Source organism: Scomber scombrus, chromosome 8, assembly GCF_963691925.1.
Source record: "Scomber scombrus chromosome 8, fScoSco1.1, whole genome shotgun sequence".
Taxonomy (NCBI): Eukaryota; Metazoa; Chordata; class Actinopteri; order Scombriformes; family Scombridae; genus Scomber; species Scomber scombrus.
In genome coordinates, this window is record NC_084977.1 from 21,076,054 (window position 1) to 21,098,815 (window position 22,762).

The window sequence follows — 22,762 nt, forward strand, 5'->3', positions numbered from 1 at the left end:
CCAGGCTACTGAACACACAGGACACAGAAGAAGTGGCGACTAGCAACCCACTTTAATCCCTATGAAATAAGTTGGGTTTTTTTTATGGATATCATTTGGACACAGGGACATAGAAGTGTTCCAACATATCAGTTGTAATGACACAGGGGGGAAAAGGGGAATGAAAAGACATTTATAAATTTGATTCACAATACACAAGGCCTGCGGTATGTACAAGGTGACAGTGTTGGGGTTTATTCAGTCCATCAGTAGTTTAATGTCTCTTTAGCACCGCTGTAGCACAAAATGGCCATATCCAGAAAAACAAAATAAAACATGTAGTTATCAGCACAAACTGAGTAATATTCCTGTTTTAAACTGTAAAAAAGAAAAAAAGAAAAAAAAAAGTTCAGATAGGCCAAGTTTGTGAAATCAATTCAGAAAATTAACTAGAAAGATAAGAACGTTTATTAAACCTGAAGGAAAGATACGTTAATAGAAAAAAACGGACAACGTTAATAATATACAATATTGATTTATACATACTATTTCAACCAAGTATGGTACAAAATATTTCAAGACTTAAGGGTTCCTACATTTTCAAGACTTTCATTCTTTAAATTGATTTTCATAGTTCTGTCTAGTTCATGTGCTAACAGGACAAATATCACTCTACAGCATCGTTGACTTTACTGTTAACGGGTGCGAATATGACAATATACGCAACTGGTATTTATTTGCCAATAAGGGCTGACTAATATTTTTTTAACAACTTTCTGGGCTGTTTTAAACTTCCTCAACAGTGCCAAGACTGGGATGTTAAAACTAAAGGTATTTTCCAGATGTAGGAACCCTGAGACAGTTTGAATGTGAAACGCAGAGCCGCCAAATGACCACTTGAATGACGTCAATACATAAAAGGTCTCATCTGTTAACTACTGTGTCACATCTTCACAAAAATTCAATGCATCCTGCAGACAAATCTACTAATGTTTGCATTCAATATGTTTCTTCTATTACAATTAATTCTTTCATTATCTGACTAAGACATTTAAATACTGAGTCCCCCCCCCCCCCCCCCCCAACCACAATACATTTTTACCCCACATACCCCATTTTCCTCTTGCAACACCGAGTTGAAAATGTGTCTGTAATTGACCAGTTTAGTTCCACCAAACAGTTTCAAAGCTGGATTGAAAAATAGATATTTTGTTGCTGGTTATTTGATTCCAAAAAAAAAGAGAGAGAGAGAGAGAGAAAAGTAGTGAAGTCCACCAGGGCCTCACTGCTGAGAGGCTGTCTTAGTAATTAGCTTCTTGTACAAAAAAATGTGAGTGTGCTGTTGTAGAATTAATGCAACGAGGTATGGAGTTGATACCACCCAGAGACGTGTTTTTATATCATGATGGAGGCGAAAAGCACAGCAGCTGACCAAAATCTGAAAAAGCTAAAAAAACAAAAAACAAAAAAACAAATAATAATATTATTAAATTAAAAAAGCCTTGTCCTCCTTAGCTGCTGCTTCAGAGCAGGCTAAAGCACCACTGCAAATACATTAACTCAAAAATAGAAAAGTAACATGCATTAAAAGAGTGCCTGTGTGTCCGTGTGTTTTCATACTCCCGCCTTGAGCTCTCAGAGCCGGTGTGGGAAATGTTTTTGTCCATTAATACAGCACTCAGTAGAATCCGCCTCCATTAGCTTACTTCCTATTGGCTCAGCCTCCAGTGGCTGAGTAACAACATAGTGGAGTTGGTTTTTAATACAGGTGTCCATGGCCATCGTATTGAGGGAAATGTGAATGGAGGAGGGTCTCCATATAGGAAACGTAGCCGCTGCTCGGCGTGTAGCTTTCGGACATGTGCTGCAGAGGTGGCTGAGGGGACGAGGCGGACAGGAGGGGGTCAGAGTTCAACGTCGACTGAAAAGGGGTTGAGTGCAGAGTCAGCGTGGGGTCTGAAGCCAGGTCTGACTCTGTTTGAGCGTTGGACAGAGCGGCGCTCGTGTCCATTGAGGTCTGAGCGTCCATCTGAACACCGCTGGCTGGGGTGGGGGTGTCGCTGAGCTGGGACAGAGGCTGTGAGCTCGGCAGTGCATTAATACTGTGATGTTCTGCTGCTGGTGCTGCTACTCGGGGCGTGCTCACTAGGGAGGTGGGTTGATCTGTCGTCTCCATTGGGGTATCAGCGGGCAGGGCGGAGCCGGAGGGAAGGCGGCGACGTTTGGCTGCTTGGGCCTCATCTGCTGAGGAAACTTCTTCCTGGGGTACAGGTATGGCCTGAAAAAACACAGGTACACATTTAGACTGAGGATGTGTGAGAGGATTATTAGTTATATTACATATAGTACAACTGTTAAGACAGATTCTCTGTTATTAAGAGCTAAATATATTTGTTACATGGGTATATTCAGCTTTGTTTTGTAGTGCTGATTAGACTATTACACTCTGGGTAATTTCGAAGACAAAACTAAAATGAATAAGGAAACTAATTGTTAGTTGCAGTCTTACGCTTGTTTCAAATAAAAAATAAACCTGTCTTGCAATATTAGAAAACAAAGATATTAATGTTTTTTTATATTATCTGCCAAATAGTTCAGAAACTCCATCAAACAGTCAAAGCCTAAAATATTATCTGGACCAGCTCTGGCAAAAAGTCAAATGTGGTTTATTGTTACAACCCAGCTGCTGGATTGGGGATTCATTCCTCGTCAGGTATCAGAGTGATATGAAGATTTCGTTTATGGAGAATGCATATCCACCTGCCTGCTGCAACTCTGTTTACAAAGATATTCCCCGTCTTTGTTTTTGGTTGTTTTGCAGCAGGTATTGATGCGTGGTTGATTAATGTGCATATTACACATTCATGACAGACTTCATGAGTTCCTGCAAGATTGGAGTTTGTAAACTTTCCCGTTTAATCGTCCAATGTGGGCAGATTTACCACTTGGACGTGATCTGTGGAAACTGTTGTGCGTACAAAGTGTCTTTAAAATTGATTAGGATATCAAAAGTCTACCCACTGTTCTTCTTCTGATTCAAATATTCACAGAAAGCCTCACTGGGCATGGCCCTGAATCTGAGCTGTGTCAAAGCTGGATGTAAGTTTCGGAAGAATACCAACAAACTGTAAGCAGATAAAATAGATATCTATTCAAACTAACGACCCACATGTTCTGGCCCACACCCACACACAGGAGTTTATCCCCTGTGGGCTGCAAAGCATTGGTTGTTTGATGGAAAAATAGTTTTATTTCCGTTTTCTGTAACTTCCTTTGTATCCTTTTTTTATTTAACAATACAAGTTATTGTTGGGCCGCACTTATTATTACTTTCATCTGCCATCAATCCAATCTACTGTTCCAATTAAGCCAAATAACAGTCTGAAGCACTTTGACATACATAACCTACTTCCGGCATGTGAGCAAATACAGTAGCAGAGTTTCAGTAAAATACTTACAAGACGGGCTCGGACCCTCTTGGGTAGCTCCTGGTCCAGCTGATGGATCTCTGAGTGTTTTAGTATCAGCTGACTCTGGCCCTGAAACTCAACCTGGGCAGATATGATTAAACTTTGGGTTAATCTCCCAATATACACTCTAATTAAGCAGGCAGTGTTTGAAGATAAATGTACAGAAAGTATACAATGTAGTATGTAGATTTTATGTTATGTATCACGTATAAGTAGAGAACATAGTTTGGCAAACATGGAGGAGGATGAAAACATGAGAGAATATATTAGGAGGAAGCTACATTGTTAGCATAGCGAGGGAAGGCACAAGAAAAGAGTAGCAGGGTTTAATGAGTAAACACCAATTCCAGAAAAGTCACAGGTTCCATCAACAACCTTTTGCTCCTGTCAAAATGTCCCTGACCATGACACTGAACCCCAAAGCTGCTTACTGACTGGAAACCAGCATCACCTAAGTGTTTTAAATGTAAATGTAGATTTTTAAATCATTTTGAGCAAAAACAGGGACAAGGTCAGTGTTGTCGCTCCCTGACACAACGACCAGCTGGAGGCTTGTTTTTGTAATCCAATCCTGTAATGTAGCCAACAAGCAATACTGAGGAACTCATTGCGAATACAGACAAGAAATTAAATTGTGGTGCATTTAAGATCTGAAGTAACACAAAAAAAGCCCAAATGTCTTTAAGAACATCTTTCAGAACTCACCAGTAACAATCTGGGAAGCAGGTTCAGTATTTCACACATTATTTTTGAGGTGTTAATGTGATGTTTTAATACAAAGATGGAGTGATCCAGGCAAAGCTCTGCAGCTTTTTCACTAAGGGCGTTTTCACACCAACAGCATTAAGTGCGTTTTAATCTAACCGTAGTTCGTTTGACTCCTTGTTTCGGTTCGTTTGTGTCGGTCAGAATGCAACAATCGCACTTAGGTCGTCACCAAATTAACCGGTCCTAGACCACCAAAAGAGGTGGTCTCGATACCCGAAACAAATAGGTAAAAACAACATAGTTGGAACGAATTATGGGTATGGGGGATACTGAATTGTGGATATAATTATATATTTCATTTCATATATTTTATATTTCATTTATATTTCTCGCTGAAGTCACGTGAAATGCGTCTTTGGTGACTCCAGTACATCATCAGATTATTTACTAGTGGGAGCTGCGCCTTGTTTTCAAACTGTTACTTCCCACCTCTGCTAATTTTTGGCAAATGACAAAGTATTTGTACTTCGTTAATCTACTGTACTTAAGTAGATATTTCAGGTATCTGTACTTTGAGTATTTATTTTTCTGATGGCTTTTTGCTTTTACGCTACATTTTAACACAAATATCTGGACTTTCTACTCCTTACATTGTCAAAACAGGCTACTTACTTGTTTCAACCTCGGTGACTTTATAAAAATAAGACATGACGTGCAAATAAATGAAACCAATCTTTTTTTTCTTTCTGTTGGTGTGTGCTCACCCCCGGTAAAATGACGGTAATATGACTGCGCATATCAAAATCTGCTAATGACAGGGCGAGTCCGTGCTGACAGTGCAATATGACAGCAGCAGTGAGATGCCTGACATCGACACATGCTGTGCACTGTGCACAGTATAGAGGTCGATTATAACAGCAGACTGTGACAGTGAGTCAGTGAGGAGTGATTAAAAAAATGAACGCGTTGTACCTGGCCTTTAATCTCTTTGCGATAAACCCGTTAATGCTGACAGCTCTAATATTTATAATGAAATTTGGCTTGCAGCAAAACCAGACCGTGTCCAGTGATTTTTTTCAGTGCAGGTTGTTAACAAAAGAGGAAAACGAAGAAGATAAACACCAAAATTACCTATGTCGAGTAGTCAGCTCAACTATTATGTATTTTGGTTTGTTTAGAAATATGTGTATGTGAAACTTTATTGCCTGCTTTCGACCAAACAATCGAACTATAGTTGTGAAAACACCCAAAGTCACGTGCAGTGTCTTTAAACTATGACCCTACTCTGTTTGCACCATGTGTATAAACATGTAAGAAAACCTAAAATAACACTTAGAGATGTGCGAACAAAATCAGCATTAAGTCATTAAGATTTACACTCTCATTTAACCTTGGTTGCTAATGCATTCTTGTGTATATCTGTGTAAATGACTTTCAAGATGGCTTCCTCTGACACCAGCTTCAAAATTTTTTCTATTCTGCATTTTTCACTTAGTAAGCACATTCCTCAGCATGCACCAGCGATGCTAAATCTCTCCACTTCATGTTTTAATGCCACACTGTATCAAACTGCTACTCTATAATCTACAAGGGTAGCCAAGCTTTTCCCATGTTGATAAATACCAGATCAAGAGAACCGAACCAGCGGGTGGCAAAGTCATTAAACCAAGTGTCCAATAAATTCTTTGCAGAGAAATGAATAAAATCTAAATAATGTGGTTTCTTACAGAGCGCTGGACCAACAGTGTTTTCTTAACCAAACCTGAGTAAAACATGCTTTTTACTGTTTGATGCAGCTTGGAATGATTCATAGTTACACACATTACAGTTGGGAATTAGATGCATTGCTCAAAGCTATTTTGCTGCACCTTTTTCTCTCTCTAAATACTGATTCTGATGCCTCAACTCAGAGGAAATGCTGATCCTGAATGCCAATGTGGTACGACTGCTCGCCTAAATTTAAAATTTGCTACCTCACCACATGGAAAATTGAGTTTGAGAATAACGAAACAGCAGAATCTAGTGTTTTTTTAACAACATTGATGAAGAAACTGCATTTAATAAGGATCAGTCACATTTCTTATCAGCTTGATAAAGTGAATATACGGGCAGATATCAAACAGCTGGATTGGTGCATCACATATATCATCATTTTAATAGCAGTTGCAGAGGGATTATTTTCTATTATTTTACTCAACAGTTCCAGATTTAGAAATCTAAACTGGTGACCTTCTGGCCACAAGCCTGATTCTCTAACCACATGCTGACTGGAGTCGTCTTGATTACTGACATTTAAACAGGTTAAACAATGAATCTGTGATTGTCCTTTTATCATAGTTATGTTTTGTTTTTCTCACCTGGTAGAATTTGTGGATGTGCTCTTTGACAAAAGAAGCATTGAGGACTTGACCCTCGGGTGTGCTGACCACAATCAACTCCCCCACCTCAGGAGGACCACTCCGCAAGCAGTCATGACTCTGGAGGAGGCAAGAATGCAAGGTTTAAAAAAATGACATTTAAGAGAACTACATGTGACATTTTATAATGGACCTGATTTACATAAATTGTTTCTGAATATTTGCAGCTAATAGACAGTATGTTTTTTTTTCCTGCTGTGAAATTATAGACTTTCTGTAATGTCTCTGTTGTTAAATGCAGATGTAAGACTCGGTATCTGCAATTCAAACTCAAGTATTTTATTGGGCTGCATATAATTTATATCAAGTTATTTGACGGCATGAAAAGTTTTACCTGTTTTACAACATGACTTGATTCAGTTTTTATTTTCTTTGTTTGAGTCAACCTCTTTCTAATAACTGGATTTAATCCTTTGCCGATTTAATATAATTAAAGTTATGTTTGTTAACTTTTGGCAGTGTAAATTGTGCACATGAAGGAATCTAACTCGACTGTAAGAGCACTCACTAGTATGTTTTCTGGGTGCAGATTGTCACAGTATGAGCCGTCTTCAAAGTTGACCTCGTAGAACGTCTGCGTTGCTATGCCGATGATGGTGCAGTGGTAGTACCAGCCGTCACTATTGCGACCAATCACCCTCTGACCCAGGTTCGGACCCTGGATGCTTTTAGGTGCTGTCCGAGGCTGAGGGGAGAAAAACCCAGATAGAGAACTTGAGGTTAAGATCTTTTAGTTTATAATGTATGTCTCAAAGTTCTACACTCCTGCTGCCGCCACAGAAATGTCAACAGTTTATGGCGGCACTTTAACATCACAATAAGAAATAGTGAGGCAATTATCACTTTTGATTTTTCCAAAACGATTATGTGAACGACCCCTTATGATGATGTTGATAAATAGTCTTCCGTGTCTTCCGTGTGACCTCAGGATTGGGTCACTGCTTTTTGCGGATGATGTGGTCCTGTTGGCTTCATCAGGCCGTGACCTCCAACTCTCACTGGAGCGGTTCACCACCGAGTGTGAAGCGGCCGGGATGAGAATCAGCACCTCCAAATCCGAGTCCATGTTCCTCAACCGGAAAAGGGTGGAGTGCACTCTCCGAGATCCTGCCCCAAGTGGAGGAGTTCAAGTACCTCGGGGTCTTGTTCACGAGTGAGGGAAGGATGGAGCGTGAGATCGACAGGCGAATCGGTGCGGCGTCTGCAGTAATGCGGACTCTGCACAGATCCGTCGTGGTGAAGAGAGAGCTGAGCCGAAAGGCAAAGCTCTCGATTTACCAGTCGATCTTCGTTCCTACCCTCACCTATGGTCATGAGCTTTGGGTAGTGACCGAAAGAACAAGATTGTGTGTTCAAGCGGCCGAAATGAGCTTCCTCCGTAGGGTGGCTGGGCTCTCCCCAGAGAGATAGGGTGAGAAGCTCGGAGTAGACTCGCTGCCCCTCCGTGTTGAGAGGAGCCAGATGAGGTGGCTCGGGCATCTAGTTAGGATGCCTCCCGGACGCCTCCCTGGTGAGGTGTTCAGGGCACGTCCCACCGGTAGGAGACCCCGGGGAAGACCCAGGACATGCTGGAGAGACTATGTCTCTCGGCTGGCCTGGGAACGCCTTGGGATCCCTCCGGAAAAGCTGGACGAAGCGGCTGGCTTAGGCTGCTGCCCCCGCGACTCGACCCTGGATAAGTGGAAGAAGACGGTACGGTACGATTATATGAACTGCACTTACCTTTGGAGTAACCCTTTTATGCCTGTGGCAGGTGACGGATACCACATAGGGCCAGTCGGCTGGCGTCATGACTACTCCGGCAATTTGGGCGCAGGTGACATGGAAAGAGGTGGCGCAGTTCTCGTATGAGCACTGGATGCAGGCGCCGCGGTTCTGGTTGGCGTTCTTGCCGTGGCAGAACACGCACTTCTGCAATGAAGAAAAAAAAAAAAAAAAAAAAAAAAAGACTTTAGTTGGTAATTCAGATTGGAGACAAATTTTCTTTCTTTCATGGGCATTCAAGAACCACAAGAAAGTTGTTATGGTCCTGTGATTCAGGTTGTTGCAAAGTAAAGCACTAATTATTTTCTACAAATGCAAGTTTAGCTGTGCAAACACTGGTTTCATGATCACAGATCATACTGTTTCAGTGAACTTAACGTTGCCATGGTCAGAATTTTATTCACGCAGCGAAAGCCCCAACACTGTTAAAGTTCCCTCTGAGGCGGCTGATGTTGATTATATTCATAGGAAACAATAAAAGCTTACAAAAATGGTGTCCAGAAGGGGTAATATCAAATAATTGTCTGACAGAACTGAACAGAATGAACATCACACTGTTTCAAAATTGCAGAGAACTGTCTCCAAGAAGGTTAAAACACGGACAAGTTTTAAACGTCAAGACTCATTTCACTCCTCTAGTCTGGCACGTAGACACATTGCAGGATTTGTAGGACATCTCATGAAACAGGGGCTGTGGAGGAGTCAGCAGTGTAACCATTTTCTCCTCTCAGATCTTTGATTCTGTTTGGCGCTCTAACAGGTTTCCACTCATTAAAAATAGAATGGATGTCTTCAGTTTTGCACATAATGTACTGGTGCAGTCATCGGTGTCAGTAGCGCAGTGAGATTCTTCTCCTGACTTGCCGAATGTGTCAAGACTTTCTTAAAGCGCAACTTCATATTAGTTAATAACAGCAGCCTGAACTGCTACTTTGACATCTTTTTTTTTCACTCTTTCCCGTTGCATCCATTTTGGCGTCTTGCATCACTTGTTCATCTCCTGCTCTTGCACAATTCTTCAATGTATTTGCTATTCTCTCTTGGAGCACTTTCACCTTCAAATCCCTTCATTCCATCCCCACATCCTGAGTGTGAAATTACCGCCAGTCAACCACATCTCTGGTCTACTCACTGCAGAGCCACATTGCCAGGTAGCACCCTGCACACACAACCTTCATTCAACATTTCAAAATGACTTCAAATCCTTCAGCCCTCCACGTCTCCCTCTCATTGTCTTGACACATGCCTTCTAAAGCCTTCATTTGTCCATGGATTCAGGTTAAAACGGAGAGAACAAAAGAGAGACAGATGAAAAGCTGGGATGCGACAAGGAAAGGCATGTAAGGCAACTTGGTCTGTCATATTGAGTTATATTCTCAATACACCAGGGGCAGCATCTGGTGTGTTTCAGAAACATAATCTCACTTCAAAATCCCAATGAAAATATTTTATGTTTGAAAAATCACCTGCCAACTAATAAAATTGATTAGAGAAAAGAGTAATATCTTTTAACTCATGGCGTTGTGCTTAACAAACAGACTGAGCCCATTATCCCTTTTTCTTTGACAAGTTGCTTATGTTGATGTGACTGGTATTTTTCAGTATGTTTTTATTGTGATTAATTATCGTCCCACACAGCCTGTTTTTCCAATACCTCTAGCTCTCATTCTTCCTTGTCCATCCCTCTTGTCTGTGTCTCCTCTGTTTGACAAATTACACGGCGAGCATCTGTAGCGCGGCGCACGGCCGATCAATAAGAAATAAAAATTCTTTATTAAAGTGCCAATACTTCATTTTTGTACAGGGGCAGAAAAATGTACAACTGCTTTCAACAGGGCTCTGCTGTGTGATATTTCACCAGCTGCTATGGTTTATAGTTTTTCACTGGCTATTAATGTTTTCGATGCAAGTCACAGGCAGGCAGTGACAGCAGAGCTGCAGAGAAGAAACATTACATGTATTTTTATTTTTACCTCATTCTACCTCGCTGCTTTTATATTTAAATTTTTAGCTGCATTTCAAAAACAGTTGCTATTTGAGAGAAATCAACCAGATCCTGTTTTGTTTTTTTATCCTTAAAAAAGGTTAAGTTCATAAATATTCAAGTTTGTCCAAACACCAGTGCCACTATGAACTCTGACATGTTTTTTTCTTTCTGTAATTATTCCTCCGTTTCATACTAGCCATTAACACATTTTCAAAGTAAGTGAATACGTAGAAAATCCACAGTCCTTGTTCCGTGTAAAATGTATTCAAAAGTTTATTTGAAACTAATATGAAGCTTAAGCCGTCCAAATTAGTCAATATCAAGTCAATATCTTTCACAGTTAGTCTTTTTAGTGCCAAATTCACTCTTTTTGTTATAATCCTTCCAATGTAGCTGAACAGCTGACGGGATCTTCTCATTTATAGTATGAACTGAAGAACAATAACAGCAAGCAATGGTCATGTGGGCACCAGACTATTTTTTCAAGACAGACTTGGACATTTTAACCTATTCTTCAAAGTGTTTGAAGCCAGTATGTGCAGCATTTGAACATTGCTGACTCTGACGCTGCCCAACAGTAGCGCTGGAAAAGCCCCACTGTAACAGACATCAATGAACGCTTATGGTCACGAACCTCTGAAGTATATCACTCCACAACTCCAGAGATACAACAGTAGCGAGTAACTAAACTGATACAAATATTGTTTTGGTTTGTTTCTGTATTTAACAGCAGAATGGACTTGCAGTAGAATGTAGCAAACCACAGTTTTAAAGATTGTGTTGATTTATTGAAGCAGCTTGCCTTGCCTAGCTCCAGGCAGTTTTCCCACAAGAACAGAAATCTACCCCAGGTGAATAATGCAACACTACTTTTGGGAATGGAGCATCTTTTGAGGACTTGTGTGGAGTTACAGTGCGTGAGAAATTCTGAAATCACAAAGATGAGAAGCAGCTATTGTGAAATCGCTCTAAACGTTCAAAGATGGGGGTGAAACGCAGATTGCTGAACACAGTCACATATAAACTGGTTCTAAGGGTGCGTCTTCACATTTGATTAGCCCAGTCATCCGAATCATTAGACCGCAAAGCTTCTTCTCGTGGCCTTTTAAGAAGAGATGGAGGAAACCTGCTTTGACAGCACTCGGATGCAAATGTCACCCAGCTTGTCTTTGATAGATTATTCAGAGAGAAGGGGAGGGAGAGAGGTGACATTATTTGTAGATTTGTGATAATGCACCAGCAAGTTGTGCTGCTGCCTGTGAAGTGGGATCAGGTGAATAGAGGGGTGAGCAGATCCTGGGGAAGGAGAAATGGAGAGAAAAAACAGAGGGAGGGAGCTGTGTTCAAAGACACGGCAGCAATGGGGAAATTGCCTCCTGCCCACGGGATCGATGCAGTTCATTTGGCACAGTGAGAAATGACAGCTGATTATTCAGCCATTCCCCTCAGCACATCTGTTTTACCCCATGTCCTCCACAGCTTGCAAAAGCACGATCTATCCATCCACCAGGGAAGGAGGGAGGGTAACGGAGAGAGTGATGGATACAGACGCAGTGAGAAAGAAAGACAGTAATTTGGTTTAATGTAGGAAGAGTCTGTAGAGTAAGAAAAGGAGATCAGGGGTGAAGACAGAAATTCATAACAGCTGCAGTGAGCAATGAGCACAGAGAAAATGGTAATTTTCCACAAAGAGAAAGGCCATTATTAAGTAAAGATATTTTTTCCTGATGGTTTGACATCCCTTTATACAATGAAAGCATGAAGCTTTTCATTGTCTGTGCCTAAACTTACCAGATTCTTGCGTGTTTCTGGAACAGCACTGACGTCCACTGGCTCTCTCTCGATGGCGTTAACAAAGCGAGCTTCAGCCACAGCGATGGCACAGATGACGTGGACCCACCTGGTCACAGAGAGAGACACCACAAAAACGTTAAACTTTTGAAGAACGACAAATGTAGAACTAATAGTAATACAAGGCTGACAACGCTGTGGTCAGTAATTGTCAACTGAATTTTCTGTGCTTGCCTCACAAAGTCTTTTCAAAATTGCATCAATCCATGATGGAAACTAAATCCATCACTAGTCAGCATTTACAGGACAACAGTAGTCTCCAAAACTAGACTGAACTTACATTTTGAATGGAAACTTATGTCTTTTTCCATTTCTGTATCAGCAATAATAATAGCTCCCATGAAGCTAAACTTTGTCAATTTAGGTACAGTTTTTCCCCCCGTTTGACTAACCGCAAGAAAACGAAGACACTATCAGAAAAAAATCCTCTGAAAAAATGGAAAGTGAATAAATATTAATTTACATTTGTCATAATGAGTAGTTTTTGTTGTTGCTTGTTTACCCCCCAGGTTTTGGCATTTGTGACATTGTTAGAGAAAAATACATGGCAAAACCCAAGAATGTGCCACATACCGGTTGTCTGTGGTAGTTTTCAAAGCTCCTCCCCTCAAGTTACAGAGACAACACTCCTGGAAAACAAAAAGCAAATGAATATTTTAAGCAATTTAAGCAGTCAGTGAAAAGCACAACACAATAGCACAGTTCCCATACCATGGCTAATTTAACCTGTTTCTAGACATTAAGTTTGATATCATAATAGCTGCTGGACATGATTTACTCTTTTCAACATCTTTACAGTACATATACGTATACATATACATACACACATATATATATACATATATATACACATATATATATATATATGTATATATGTATGTGTATATATATGTATATATATATATATGTGTATATATATACATACATACATATATACACATATATATACATATATATACATATATATACATATATATACATATATATACATACATATATATATACACATATATATACATACATATATATATACACATATACACATATACACATATATATATACATACATATATATATACACATATATATACATATATATACATATATATATATATATATATACATATATATATATACATATATATATATATATACATATATATATACATATAAGATCTTTATATAGATGCCTACTTGTCAGACTAAAAAAAAAACAGTCTGCTGTGATGACCTACTTCTGTGTTCTTTTTATTATTTCCTGTGGAGGTGTGGTCATATGCAGTGTGTTCTCTTTTATACACATCTCCCCACCTCACCCCGGTCCATTTACTGTGTCATCATGTAGCATAGACACGTGTCATCTCTATTGTCACACTAGCGGGAGAGCTGACAGTCAATGTCCATTTCTGATTTTAATGTTATTTGCATTAATGACTGCTCTCATGTTCAGCCCTTCACTTTTTAAAAAAACGGATATCTGATATGGTCTATGGGTAAAGCAACATAAATCACTTTAAGGGGGATACAGCTTTGTCCCCACCTGGGATAAAAAAAATAATTCACTAGATGCAGAGATATATAGACCAGATGGGAAGAAATCCCCACCACCACACACACACACATCATTTCTTTTTAGAGTTTAGTAATGCTGCTACTCACCACTGTCCAGGCACCTGCTGCACACCTGGAGCACGTCCACGACTCACCGACAGAGTCTGGCTTCACACCATAACAACCTGTAAGAGAGGACAGCTTAAAGACCTCATAACTGTATACCACATCACATCACATTTAATGGACACTTTACTAAACACTTTCCCATTTTTCTAATTGTTATGATTTTGTCTTCTTTTTGGGTTTTCTGTAAAGCACTTGACAGCAAACCTTCACACTTATGACATATAACCCTTGCAATTTTCACATCATCGTTGGCAATTTAAGCTCCTAAACCAAAAGTCCTGCCTTTACAAAACACCTAGACAGGTCTGAATGATTTTTAGTTGGGTGTCCACTCCGAAACATTTAGGATCAAAGGGATGGAGCGCAGAGCTGGTGTTTCTGACAGGAGTTCTTTCTGCTTCACGTCCTCTTATCAATACAAGTGCTGCTTCCCCAGCTGAGCCCAGCTCTTCCCTGGATGCCTAATGACCTTGCCTTTCTGAAGGTACTCCAGCTTTAAGGATAATAAGAGCCCAGGAGGGTTTGTGTGTGTGCGTGTGTGTGTAATTTATCTGGCTGTATGTGTTGCCTGACACAAAACATCCATAGACATTTTAAAAGGCAAACATAATGTTTTTGTTATTAAATGACTGACATTATTATATAAACTACTCTTTTATTTTTAAGTACACACCCCCCTTTCAAGTAAAAGCATGTTTCTTTTTTAAATACAAATGTTTTGTTTAGTCTAGCTAAATGATCGTAACATTTGGCAATGAGAAGTAGAACCAAGCACACAGAGATCCCCAGAGCTAAGTCACTCACACAGTGTTAACAAGCTGCTTGTCCTTTCACGCTTTGCTTTGACAGAAGTCATACGCCCATAAAAGTCTACTTTCTTTGTGCAAAACACTGAAATGCAGAAAGCAGGGTAAAAAAGAGCTGGGGAAGTGTATGGTGTAATGCCTTCAGAGAGGCCTGTGTGTTTCTTGAGCGGCATCTTGGCTAGTTTAACCCGAGTCAAGAAGAGTTAAATTGGGGGGTCTTGCTGAGCGTGGCAACAGGGGAATTGAGCCGACAGTTTGTTGCACGGCTGTGGTGGAAACTCATCTTCTGCGCTTCCTATTTTCCCAACAGTAGTCTCAAGAGTCCAGGGGTAAAAAAAAAATAAAAAGAAGAAGAAGAAAAAAGATGTGAATAGAGAATAGAAGTGGAAGATTCTGGGTGTTATAAATCAAACATTGCAGTAAGCCCACAGCTGCTAGTCTCCCACTGCTGAACAGAATCAAATACAACTTTTCTACAACAACAAACAGGAAACAAAAAAACATATTCCTGTTTTTTTTTTGTTTTTTTTTAAACATTTCAGTATTAACCATTACATTTGAAACAACTCTTCTCTAGTATAACATATTTTATTCAGCTCAACAGTTTTTGTGTATTTTGCCTTCATCAGGGTGGTATCTGATAGCTGAAAATGTTTGGATAAAGCACGCTGTACTTGAGAAGAGGTTTAATGGACTTGCATTGAGGCTCACACTGGTCTGAATCTTACTGTGTGCGTGTGTGTGTGTTCTCAATAACAGAAACAACTTTAAATCCATGTTTGGAAAAAAAGAGCTTCTTCTCGAGAAAAGAATCCTACAAGTTGCGCCACATCTCTGCTCACATGATATTATAAAGTTAGTTGTTTTTTATGTTAGATTTAGCTTTTCTGTCCACCGGAGGCTCAAAATTATCTGGTTCAGTGTCTCTTTTGCAGCTGGGCAAAGAGAGATATTTTATTACAGGGAAGAATGAAGTAAGTCATTGAAATGTCATTCATACACACAATGGGCTTGATTTACTAAGATCCCAAATAGTGGGTACTAAATTGCGTGCACAGTGCAATAGATTGCGCTTCTCGTTTGCGTGCGTTTTGCGGGTGATCTACTAAGAATAACGTAAATGAAAACAGGTGAAACAGGGTGGAGACAGCAGTATTTAAAAGGGTTTTGCGTGTCTTTATGGAGAGTTTGGACAGGCAGAAAGCTGCAAGCACAAAATGAAATGTGATCAGGTTCTAGTGGAAGAGGTTAACAAATATATTGAGTTATAACAAAAACAAATATTACCAGAAAAAGCGACAGATGGGAGAGTATTTGTGACGAAGTCAATGCTGTGAAGTTTGCACACGTTTTTACACACGCAAACCTTTAGTAAATCAGGTCCAATATGTACTACCCACATTTGAACCATAAGAATAAACTTGGAAATTGGTGAAGCGGTCCTTTAGATATATAAATAAATAAAATAAAATAAAATATTAATAAATAACATGCAACTACCAAGAGGTAATCTAAGCTAAGCTGCTCTCAGTGGCTGAACTCACACTTCCTGGGGCGGCTTCACAGTAAAAGCTGTTATCTAATTCTCTTTGCTGCGAAGCTTCCCGCAGCTGCAAGAGTGTTGACTTTTCATTATCAGAATACAAACACTTTGCACACCCGCTACTCGACAACTGCCGTTGCTTCTTTATCCCTGAGAGGTACTGTAGCAGGATTTTTTTTTTTTTTTTTTTTTTTTTACAGCTCATCTTTAAAAAAACAAAACAAAAAACAGGCAGAACATCTTAAATGTAGATGATATCCAGGTACAAATCAACCTTGCTTACTGGCATGAACCTGCATGTGGCAAGAAGTACAGCGAAGCAGAAGACTAGTCCCATCCTCTCCGATGTGATAGTTGGTGGGTGGAGGCTCAGTGTTGCCTGCCCCAACGCTGAAGCACATCTCTGGGACCAGAGGACGAGTTAGACTGCCATGACGGGGAAGAGAGTCACTGAAGATTTCTTTGTGTGGCTGAAAAGGCCGCCGGAAAAAAGACGATAGATTGCATTAAATTGATGTTGGTTTCTGACTGCAGTAATAAATAAATAATGCCATGTTAATAACTGATTTAGTATTAGCATAATCTTTGAGAACACTCCAGATGGTGTTTAACAAAAAGTTGAAAATCAATGTCCACTTATCACCTTTCCTGGAGCTTTCAAATGCATCTCACAATAACCCCTTGATACATTTGAATTTGTATGCAAGTAAAAGATAATTAGTAGATCTTGAGATAATACACTTTCAACAAAATACTCTTTCCTGTGTCTAGAATGAACTTTCTTGCTCAACTGTAGAATGCTATTGTACAATTCTTGGCATTGGCAGTTACAGAGAAAAATGGCTTAAAATCTGTCTTTTCTTTGTATTTTTGGCAGTTTGAAGTTCCTTAAATTAACTATACAAAAAGGTACTTTTTGCCATTGCTGTTGCAGTCCTTCAATTACTAGTTACACCTGAACTCCTGCACCTCAGACTACTAGGTGACCAACATTAGCAATACCAATCAACCTTCTGCACTCCTACAGATACTGATTTTGCTGAACTGCTACAACTAATATTACTATGTCATACAGAATGGGCTTCTTCTGCAGTGTCTGGCTGTACCTTTGTGTATGGACAGAAGAGTGAGCAGATAGCACAGTGTGGTTGGAGTACTGCCACAGCAGCATTGAAGGCCTTCTCTGCCAGGAAGTTGGGTGAGCGATTCTGCCATAGGTGCTCCTGTTTCTTCATGTCACTGTCCAGTGGCATGGGGGAGGACAGCTCTGACGGTAAAAAAAACAAAATATATATATATTAAAGGAGGCGATCCTGCAGAAGAGGACATTCAACTTCTGAAGTAAGTGCACATACTGAAACAAGGATTTTTTAAGATTCCTTATTGATAGTGATTTTATTTTTCTCCAAAATGCAGATGTAGCATTTTGCAGAGGTGCAGGAATCTTTCTGATAAGCAAGACAAAAAATTGGCGCATTCTGTTTCAGATAATTACAACAACACTTATGATATAATTGGCCGATGAACAGACACAGCACAGGCATCAAAAACTTTCTAGAATCAAGTTTGCAGTGAAGCCCCTGAAGCTACTGATCCAAACCATTTGTCCAGACCTGGACTGAAGGCAGGGAGATCTTTTCACAAGCTGGCCATTTAACTCTTCCTTCTCTCCCCCTACTGGCCCACTCTTTCTCCTTGTCCCCCATCCACCCTTCTGAAGGACAGGCCTTGAATCGGGTCCCCTGCTGCTGACTTAAAGTGACTTTGAATGCAGGTAATTGGAAGTCATGATCCTTGGATCAATAAGTGTCAGTCAGGAAATTAAAAGAAAAAGACAGAAGGGAGGGGAGAGAAAATAGGCCTCACACTCTGGATTTCATTATCCCCACTGGGAGCTTTAATCCTGTTGGCTTTTCTATCTCCAGATCGATAATCAAAACAAAAATGGTGTCTTCTTCATTCTAAGTACCATGATGGAGAGGACAACGAGTGAATAATGAGGGGGACCGAGAAGGTGATGGATAGATGCGTGGATGTGTAATGGTCAGGGCCAGAGTTCAACTGATATGGATTTCTGTTAGATAATGTTTTGGTAATGAAGATGCTGATAACTGACTGTCTTTAAATGTGACTATTTTCATGGCAATCTATTCACTGGATTTGTATTCATGTCAAGGAAGAATGATCAGCCGACGCTGCAGTTCTCAAATGGCAATTATAAATCTTGTAGGTGTGTTAATGCTATTTAAAAGAAGGGTGATTCGTCTGTAACTGGGAAAACTATACTGAGTTTAAACTGTGAATATTATTTACAATAATACATACTTGAGAGTAAATTAATGTGCAGTTACAAAACACAAAGCCATTGTTGGTGTTTACCTTTGTCTATTGTAGGGTCTTGCTTGACGATGGACAGAGGGGACCGTGTGGGCGGCTTGCTAAGGGGGTGACGGCGACTCTTTTTGACCTCTGTTGGCATCTTCATCTTGGAGTAGCATGCCTAACAAAACATACGGTTTTTATTTCACAGTCTTCAAAAACTGTGTTTTTAACCTTGCTATAAACCTTGCTCATGAAAAGTAAATAAATAAAATATTTCCAATATAGTTAAGAATTCATTTCCCAATTTTCTTCCTGTAAGCAAGTACACTTTATATTCATTAAACTTATACCAACAACTGTTTAAAAAAATGTAGTAACATTTTGGCTAAACAAATGTATACTATCCATTTAGACAAATTAAAAGACATTTAATTGACATCAAGCAGTTCAGTCAAACAACTCACTTGGGTGGCACTCACATCCAGCTTGTTGTCTGCTGGGATGTCACTCGCACCCACGGTAATCTTTGAATTATTGTTTCCAGTTGTAGCAAACTGCTCAAATGCTTCCTGGAACCCAGTGCTGGAGCTCTCAGTATTTGACATCTTTTTCTGCTTTTTCTGCTTCTTTTTCTCAATGTCCTCTGTGACGTTCTGCGGTTTGGCCTCGGGTTCTTTTGCTGCTAAAGAGAAATAGAGAAGAAAAAAGAATTCAGAGGAGTTTGGATGGTTCATCAAAAACTTTGCGGAGGGTGAAAAGGTGACAGATTGGATTAGGTGCAGTCATTATGAGGGTGGGGACTGAGCTTTGAACTCAGAGGGTTCCATCTTAAATTTTAAATTAAAATGGAGTTATCCATACTTCATGCTGCCGCTGCAAAAAATTCCATGAATCCAGAGAGGTAATAATTCAAAAGGCGGCGACTTTGTGGGTTTTGATGAAGTCCATTTTTATCTAGTGCTGTGCTCTATGATTTGACCTATGCTTGGAAACATCTTTTACAATCTTGTTAAACAAACTGCAATCTCAACTGCTTTCTAACTCCTTACCCTCTGCAGTCGAAGTCTCTGCGGCTTTAGCAGCAGCCTCCTTCTCCTCACGCTCCATGGCCTCCAGGGTCATCATAGCTTCTTTGGCTAGACGCTCCTCCCTCTCCTGCCTCCGCTGGGCCTCGCGCTCCTCAACCTGACGCTGGTAGTCAGCAGCATCCAGCTGGATGCCCTCCTCTGCCAGCACCTTCACCTCTTCCAGCTTTAGACGACGGACCTGCTTCATCTTTTGCATGGCCCTGTGATAGTGCAGAGAGACAGGTAAGTAAAAACCTCATATACAGTAATATCCTTTTGAGAACACACATACATTTGATGTTTTTGGCTGAGTATGTCGCACATATAGATGACAATTTTTGAATTATTGTATACAAAACTGTGAACATATACACAATCCAACTTTACAAAAAATGTTTTAATGAAAATAACTGACATACATACTTTGATGTTTATCACTACATGTGTTCGATGTGTATCCTTTGTATGAAAACCTTTTGAATTAAAACAATGCATGTGGCCTCACCTTCGCAGGAGGTTGGCTCGGAAAGTGACACGATGCTGCCTCCAAGACTCCAGTTCAGGGCTGCTGAGCTCAGTGGACTTAAGGTGGTCCAACACTGTGATGTCTTTGCCCTGCTTCCACAAGTCATAGCGATCCGGCTGCAGGCGGCGCACAAACACATCCATGGAGATCTTCACCATGTCCTTACGGCAGGTACACTGCATAAAAAAACACAAGCAGAAGAGAAAAGAGGACTGTATGTTAGAGTAAGGGTTAACTACAGGTAGAGCATGAAGTGAACTCTACTGTCCACTGTAGAAAAGTTCATTTAAAGTATTTCAGAACTTAATACCACACTGGTAGAATTCCGGTCTAAGTCAACATATGAACAGAGCAGGTGTTACAGATGATATTTTTAGTTCCACTTTGCAGATTTTTGACTTAAAACTCTGCAGTGAATGATCAAAAGAGAGAATAAATCTTGATTGATATTGTACATGCTGATGCAGTGTCAAGTAGAAGGAACACCGGGTTTATGAACAGAAACAGAATCAGGTCAATTCTTAAGTCGTAGCAGTAACTATAAAGACAAGTTATACACTGCCAAAAGCAACGATTAGTATAGCCTTGTGGGTGTAAAATGAAGAATCGAGGAGAAGAGGTCCAAGTTCAAGTTCTTATTTACGAAAGAGCTGAGTACATTCTGCAGAATAATACTAAGGAATATGAATACACACAAAGCTTTTATAACTCCCCATCTCCCTCATGAACCATTGCTCTGCATGTCATCAAATCACTATCTCTCTTCAACTTCTGGCACAACCAGAACTTTCCCAAATATCAGCACCAGGAAACATGTCCTATCTGGCATAGACGATAGTCAAATGTTCCGGTCACTGCAACCTTCTTTCTGAGAAAGGTTTGCCTAAGAAATAAACATGCTGTAGCGATTTCATCCTTTTAAGGAAATCAATTGGAGGCAAATGATCATTCCTGGAAGAGGGATGTGAAGTGTATCTGCCAAGAGTAGGTATGGGGTAACTGAATACATCATTTTATGACCAAACTTATTCTGAGCTTAACAGCGATAGATCGATAGATCGATCGATAGATAGATAGATAGATAGATAGATGATAGATAGATAGAATCACTCAATAGGAAACCCATTACACACACACCAGACAGGCTGTGAATGTACAGCAGAGTGGCCAACAGTTAGTTCTGTGGGGTTATACATTGAGTAAATGTACGCTTACAGTCTTAGTTCCTAAGACTTTCGTAAATATACTTTGTAGATAGACAGCCAAATCTTGTAAACAATCAAACTTCAAGACAACTTCACCAATCTTCATAATGGCAATACAGGTCAATTAATCATTCACCTGACTGGAGTACGGAGCAGTAAAGAGATCAAGCTGTTAAATGAAACTAAAAAGCTGTATAAGTGAAAAGGAAATATCAGTACAGCAGAAAGAACCAAATCAGAGAAAGAAGGTTTCAAATGAAGGAAATGAAAGGTGGCAGATAAAAACAAATGATGGTAGGGGAAGGAGAGGGAGATTGTTTTGTGTCTGACCCTATTATTTTTTGAGCTGTAGTGAGAGTCTTATGTTCAATTACGGGAAACACAGCAGCTCACCCTCCCCAGCAAAACAATATCCAGCCTACATCCCATCTAGACACCACTTGACAGACAGAAACATTAAAATATGGTGCGTGGTCAATGGCAATTGGAGCAGGAAGTGAGAGGGCAGAGCAGGGTAAGTGAACATGGGTACTGCTGATTGTTACCATCATGAAATCTTTAGTGAAAACAGTAACACGCCAGGGAAACTAACAAACATGAGATAAATATTGCTCTTACACTTATTGTGCCTGACAAAATCTGCTATTTTCATTTGTAGACAGGATACAGTAGCTCATTGATTTTTATGAAACTATTAAGAGGTTACAGTGATTGCTCCCATCCTCAAGAGCCAGCACGAGTTACATTTTATTATCATAAAAGCTTTATTAGGGAAACACGCTTTAAGATGCATAACCTGGGAAAACAAAAGATCACCCTGAGGCAGGCAGTCAATGAGCCCTGAAGTATACTTGGGATACTAATGAAGCTAAATTGTTGGAGCCACTGAAAACCCTCGAGCCTGGAGACACTGTGGATCAGTGGACATACAGATTACTAATAACAAAACAGTGTTTGAGTGTGACTTTGGCTGACCTGACCCGCAGCATGTGGAACATTTCGAACAATCCAAAATTCTTCATGGTTGCTTTACCCACATTGTTGCTGATGATGGCAGATATAAACACTAAGATGACACAACCAATTAGATGCAGAATATACTGCAGAGCAGGACTGTAAATCATCTAGCTGCTCATGCTGTTAAAAACCTGCAGTGCCCCCCCCAAACTGATAAACGTCACTGCTGAAATTTCACATTGTACATGATAATCACAATGAACACAGACCATGCTTCGAGCAACTGACCGGAGCTTGTGGGGAGAGAATGGGAACTGGTATTGCAAATGGCCTCTCGTCTTTGTCCTCCACACACATGCACTCACAAAGTTTTATTGTAAGTGCAATAAAACCTTTGTGAGTGAAAAGCCAATAGGTACTTTATCAAATCACCTGTTCAAACATGTAGAAAAGGTTATTTTCATCTGCTTTGCCTGCAGT

The 22,762-nt window shown here is 40.0% G+C and overlaps 1 protein-coding gene across 2 annotated transcripts in view; it reads right to left on the reverse strand.

Moving 5' to 3' along the window:
- Positions 1-1,089: 1,089 nt before the first annotated feature.
- The window catches only part of kdm4b (lysine (K)-specific demethylase 4B), a 52,117-nt gene continuing 30,444 nt past the window's right edge, over positions 1,090-22,762 (reverse strand). Inside the window, exons 9-22 of one of the 2 annotated variants that reach the window (XM_062423921.1) lie at positions 20,100-20,296; positions 19,577-19,815; positions 19,007-19,209; positions 18,585-18,705; positions 17,312-17,472; positions 16,489-16,675; positions 13,836-13,912; positions 12,750-12,805; positions 12,117-12,225; positions 8,297-8,485; positions 7,083-7,259; positions 6,515-6,634; positions 3,438-3,530; positions 1,090-2,257 (exon numbers count right to left, since the gene is read on the reverse strand). In XM_062423921.1, coding sequence (XP_062279905.1) covers positions 1,739-2,257; positions 3,438-3,530; positions 6,515-6,634; positions 7,083-7,259; positions 8,297-8,485; positions 12,117-12,225; positions 12,750-12,805; positions 13,836-13,912; positions 16,489-16,675; positions 17,312-17,472; positions 18,585-18,705; positions 19,007-19,209; positions 19,577-19,815; positions 20,100-20,296 — 2,448 coding nt within the window. In that variant the 3' untranslated portion in view covers positions 1,090-1,738. Of the gene's footprint in view, positions 2,258-3,437; positions 3,531-6,514; positions 6,635-7,082; positions 7,260-8,296; positions 8,486-12,116; positions 12,226-12,749; positions 12,806-13,835; positions 13,913-16,488; positions 16,676-17,311; positions 17,473-18,584; positions 18,706-18,991; positions 19,210-19,576; positions 19,816-20,099; positions 20,297-22,762 lie in introns of both variants that reach the window. The other variant, XM_062423920.1, reaches the window with a different exon arrangement.